Below are 5,529 nucleotides of genomic sequence, written 5' to 3'. Positions count from 1 at the left end.
TTGAACAAAAGATTTAATTTCAAGTGTGTATTATTGGACAAATGAACAAGTGGATCACAAATATCAGCAGCAAATTGTTTTAACCTTTAATGGTGTTACCAAGTGGTGCATTGAGGTGGATATGTGTTATAATGACCATTATTTGAAAATTATCATTTGGTAATGAAATATTGAGCAAGCAGTGAACATTTCAGATATCTGTTACAGAACTGGAATAGTAGCAAGATGTATACAATATGCTGCTGTACAGAACATTGCTATATAAACATAGTATAGGAAAATATGGAGGAATTAAAGTATTGATACTTATGTAATAATTATCATTGGATTGCAATCCAGAACAAGGAACATTAAATTTCACTGCTTTATAGGTCATGCAGAACAATGAAATAAAGCTCTTCAATTGAGAGTGTTTTTTTAATTAAGATGGTGTTTTGCAAAATGATGATTAAAGAAAATGGTGTTGAAAATTATGACAAAGCTTAATTTTGGCACAGAATTAGGTATTATTCTATGGCAATTAGTATTGAATGTTTTTACACTGGGTATGCTCAAAAATGATATATGCCTGTAGTTATGTAAATCATATGGAAATTGCATGCAAATAATGTTATAAAGCCTTATCAGTTCAAGTATAAAATTAACAATTCAGGCCAACCTTAAAAAATTTCTTGTTTGGAGTAACCCTACCCAGATTTTTTAAGGTGGGTAGGTAGGTAGGTTTTTTTTTTTTTTTTTTCTCCAACGACAACTGGATCTTGTGTACAGTACATTCACTACATAACACTAGTTATTCAAGGCATTGTAATAAACTTTTGAACAACAAACATCTTAACTTCTGATCCTTTATTTTTTAATTTCAAAGAATTTCAATCTACTTAAGACTGACACAGAGATGAACTCAACAAAACAAACTTATGACACTCAAGATAAGCAAACGAAAATGTGAAACAAATTGGTTTACATACAATCATACATTTTTTCGAAGTTGTCGTAGTAGCTCTCCGGGATTGTTTCATCATTCTCCATTAAAATATCAAATACATCGTACTATGTGTAGTCGACATTGAATTTTCTTACAAAGTTGTTTTTAATTTTTTTATTTAAGTAATTTATTGTCACACAAAACGTAATTTCGTTCGGTTCACGTTCGACAAACTTGCAGTCAGCCATGTTTTCGAAACGCTCATTGCGATCAGCGATAAAAACCGAAGCTCTACGAGTGTGTCTACAAATCGAAAAGAACCGAAACAGAAGAAAAGAAACAGAAAATAGTAGCGGAAAGGCGTTGAAAAAAAAATTCGCGGATCAAAATGCCAACAAAAAATTTGAGTCGGCAACGATTTTTATGGGTCGGTCGCGTTACTCCAAACAAGAATTTTTTTATTTTAGGCCTCAACCATGAATTTGACTAGATTTGTACAGCATATAAACACGAAAAATAATAAGAGATGTAAGAGCCAGCCTTTCCATCAATGCGAGTGTTGGTTACATCTAGTGATGTGAGGACGGTCGGGTTGCTGTTGCTGTTGACGTTCAACTAAACAATCTTGAGGTTGTACTCAGGCCGGGAAAATCCAAGCTCCTGTCTGATACTTGAGTATTTCACAGAGATCGTAACGAGGGCTCGGTTACTACGAGGATTCCAGCTGCAGTCAACAGCAACTATGTAAAACTGAAAACAACAGTACCAGTATTTAAGATTGTTTAAGTTTGTTTACATCTTTTAAGTTAAAGCTTAACTGCTTAAGCCCCAATTTCTAGAAACTTTTCCAGCTTAACAGGCTTAAGTAGCTTACTTCAAATAGCCAATATACATTGGGATACTGAGATTAAATTATGATTAATGAAAAAAGGTTAAAAGTGGTGAAGTACAAATCTTCATTTCATTGTATTTTTCTTTCAAGTTGTTTTGATGATGAAATTGTTCAACAATTCACACTTATTTGTGAAAATCAAATAAGATTATTCTTTGTGATTTAATAAAAGTGTTTTTCTGAGTCTGAGTCTAGACCTCTTCGTAATCATGGCCTATGGTTCTTGGTAATTCTATATCATCATGTATCAACCAAGAATAAGGTTCTACCTTGAAGTCCTCTCTCTTGTCAGCCTCCTGGATGTTGGCTTTTACATAGAGAATACCATCTTTGTTGATTCCGAAAAACTGTGCAGCATACAATTCATCTGGGTCGATCAAGTAGTCAAATTCAGCATTATGAGTGTTTCGACTCAGCACAACGTCGGGGTCATCATCGATGGCCGTCGCCTGGAAGAGGTCTCTACCAAAAGCCCAGTAGTCAGGTGAATCCCTCTTGGTTGGTAAAGATTGGAGCATGCTGGTTGCGGATGATGGTGATGTACACAGTCGCTGTAGCTGACTTTGGCTGCAAGGCCTGGTCTGTAGCAACAACATGCAGCTGGGAAAAAAAACAGTAATTAAGACCATTTAATTTTTGTTTAGTATAATCAATAAAACATAAATCGACTAATAACCTGTTTAAATATTGATTCTGTACTCATTATAACTTAGGGATATTGATTTATTATATGCTTTCCAGTGGTATAGATATTTATCAGTGAAATAAAATGAGTAATTCACTGTTTTAAACAAAGATGTATCAATTTGATATTTTCACTGTTTTGAAATTTAAGCCCACAGTGTGTTCCAAATCAAAGTGCAGAGGGCTGGGACACAATTTGAATGACGTCATTTCTGGAATGACATTGAGAGCAAAATACAAATTGCTTTTCTTTATAAAAATAATTGAAATAACTTTTAACGATTTTAGGCATATAATAAAAAGAGAAACTATACGCATACATACAGAATTGATATAAAGCTAAATTGGATCATGACTGCCATTGCCAAAACCTTTTTCGTTTAGTGAAAGAACATATGAAATCAAGACCAAAAGAGAAGTTTGTCCATCCACGGTTATCATTTGACTTGATAATCACTCAGTTAATTGGTTCTACTGTGATGAATTAATATTTCGTAGCGGTTCGGTGATTTGTCAATTAATAAGGATACCTCAAAGTTACCTGGCACATTAATCCTGGTGAGAGGCTGGCTGATGCAGATGCTTCCATCAGTGGGGCTGACTAGAAATTGGGCAAACCCGTTGGTCAGTGTGGAGCTGATGTACTCAATTGAATAATCGATTGTTCCACTTGGAGTCTGAAAACAAGAGGTTTATCTTTCTAAATGTTAACACATAAAACATACAACTTTAAACATAATCTTTTAAAAAAACAATGCAAATACTCTTTCAGATGTTATTATTCAAACAAGGGGAGGAACTCTAACTTAACAATTTCCTGCCATTGGAGTTACAGTGGGGATATAATTTTGTGAAAAGTGTCATATTAATACCTCAAAATGCTGATTTTTTTTGCATGATGCAGCTTTTATGGCAACAACATTAAAAATATATTAATTTTTTTTACCTTGAATGTCTTTTTTTGGTAAAATTTGTGAAAAAAGAACTGACATAACCACCACCTCTCCGTACTTCAAATAAAATAAATGCATATTTACATTAGCTGGATCTGCATCGGTAGCCACAGTTCTGATAACTTTTTCTGATAACAGACTGTTGTACAGGAAGGTATTCTGAGATGGTGGCGTTGTAGGTGGCAGATGTGAACACTGGCCTCGTCACTGTGATCGTCACAATGGCCATGTCGAACCGGGAAACTGCATTGGAGCCGGGGTTGTCTCTGGCATGAATGGTTATCTATATAAAAGCAAGTTATCAATAAATTATGAAATTTATAGGAATTTTCATTCAGCTTTTCCTGTCAACAATTGCTGAAAGTATTTTTTTCTTACTAATATAAATTCTGTGCATACAACATGAAAACGGACTTGATGTACAAACATAATGTAGTAATAAGTACAGTGAATGAATATTTAACCGGAAATCGTTAATAATAACTACGTCCATTATCATATCACTGCAGAAAAACAAATATATTAAGTTTTTAATCTGTAGCATAACTTGGTAGTTCATTTAATTGTTTCTTTGTAATAGCATGATACTTCATTCAATAATCTATGCCACATCTTGTACAAAATGAATACATGACTAAAAGTAAAACCAACCTCAAACACGGAGACACCGGTCTGGAAAAGATCTCCTTTGACCCTGATCTCACCGTTGGTGGGGTTAACGTTGGAGAAGAATGTTCTGGAGGTGCTGGCAATGATGCTGTACATGATTTGGTGCTAAAATACAACAAAAGTCTGACTTTGTCTCGACGGCAACTTGAATAATTAATATGCAAGTACTAGAATGTACTGAAAACAAATCTGGAACTGTTAAGGTTTATAAACCTGAGGAAATGACTACAGGCCAATTGTCAATTTAACATTTAATTGACCAAAAAGACTTAAACAGGAATACAATATGTTATGATTTAACACATGGTTGCATTATCTAAAGGCTTAACTGTAGAATCTGATAAATGACCTTGGCCAATTGCATTATTGGGAAAACAATTCTACGGGCATTAAAGAAACAGGACTATCAAAAAAACATTAATCAATGCTTTAGCTGGTTTTGAAATGATCTTATAGTTTAGCATCACGCAGAAAAACAGGCATTTCTTACATTAACCACATCATCAGCTGCTATGGCAAGCACCAATGTGTTATCAGGTTGAAATTCAGATATGGTTTTCTCTACGAGTCTGCACAGAAATCAGGGACCTTCCTGTTCCCGACAATGATTGCATTTACTCGGACAGCTGCTGCCACTATGTAGAACTTGAATACAATACAAATGCTAGTAAATCCAATGTAATTTCAAACATAAAGAATGTAGTTTTAATTCATTGAACATAACATGTCCGCTTACATTTTCTGTGTTTTAATGTTTGGCCTGACATAAAGTAGGCCTGTAATTCTAATACCATCATATATAATAATAAATATATTTTACTGTTCTTTTGTGTGGATATTTTTTTATTGTAAAATGATTTCGTTGATAAATGACTGCATTTATTAACCATGCAATAAATGACAATCTTGATAAATATAGAAATCTTTAACCAAACCTTGACACTGACCAATTTTGTACAACTTCCTGTATGTACCATTTACTGAGAGCTCAAAAACAAATAATTAACCCTGTTATTGTTTTGGTATGTGAAGAAAACCTACAAAAATATAGCCTGCCCTGTAATTGTTTGGGTATGCTGTGTGTCTGAGCGGGATCGGCATCTGTTGATCGGATACTGTTTCGGATCTCACTATTGCGGCCCTGGTGGTGAAAGAGGTAATTGAAATTTAGTTTGATAGAACATATGGTATTATAATGTTTCCATTCTTTTTAAAGAATCTAGGACATGTAGAAATATATAACATATAACTCATTTCGAAGTGATATCAATAATATGTATTAAAGTTATCATTTTGCAATCTTTATCTCGATATATATAGGAAAAACAAATATCAACATAGCAAGTCTTGACTTACAATATTTGCGTCTAAGGCTTCAACTTCTCCGAATGACATGCCAATGGACT

At 33.9% G+C, this 5,529-nt stretch overlaps 1 protein-coding gene and 1 long non-coding RNA gene across 2 annotated transcripts; both read right to left on the bottom strand.

Annotated features, from left to right (window-relative positions):
* Positions 1-1,407: 1,407 nt before the first annotated feature.
* On the bottom strand, positions 1,408-3,147 carry LOC128241517 (uncharacterized). Its single transcript, XM_052958484.1, has 3 exons — positions 3,043-3,147; positions 2,087-2,417; positions 1,408-1,675 (listed from the first exon to the last, which is right to left on the bottom strand). Exons 2-3 carry the CDS (start codon positions 2,411-2,413, stop codon positions 1,541-1,543), a joined length of 462 nt encoding a protein of 153 aa, XP_052814444.1. The 5' UTR covers positions 2,414-2,417; positions 3,043-3,147; the 3' UTR covers positions 1,408-1,540.
* Positions 3,148-3,613: 466 nt separating this feature from the next.
* Positions 3,614-5,529, bottom strand: LOC128241519 (uncharacterized). Its single transcript, XR_008262381.1, has 5 exons — positions 5,480-5,529; positions 5,165-5,264; positions 4,614-4,768; positions 4,106-4,228; positions 3,614-3,737 (listed from the first exon to the last, which is right to left on the bottom strand). It is a non-coding gene; the product is annotated as an uncharacterized LOC128241519 (long non-coding RNA).

Source organism: Mya arenaria, chromosome 7 (genome assembly GCF_026914265.1).
Source record: "Mya arenaria isolate MELC-2E11 chromosome 7, ASM2691426v1".
NCBI lineage: Eukaryota > Metazoa > Mollusca > Bivalvia > Myida > Myidae > Mya > Mya arenaria.
The sequence above is the reverse complement of the archived record's forward strand: the minus strand, read 5'-3'. Positions and strand labels throughout refer to the sequence as shown.

Coding starts and splice junctions, on each gene's coding strand:
- LOC128241517 (XM_052958484.1), bottom strand. CDS start 2,413: ATGTTGTTGCTACAGACCAGGCCTTGCAGCCAAAGTCAGCTACAGCGA. Junction 1,676..2,086: donor ACAAGAGAGAGGACTTCAAG/GTAGAACCTTAT, acceptor TGTTGTTTTCAG/TTTTACATAGTTGCTGTTGA.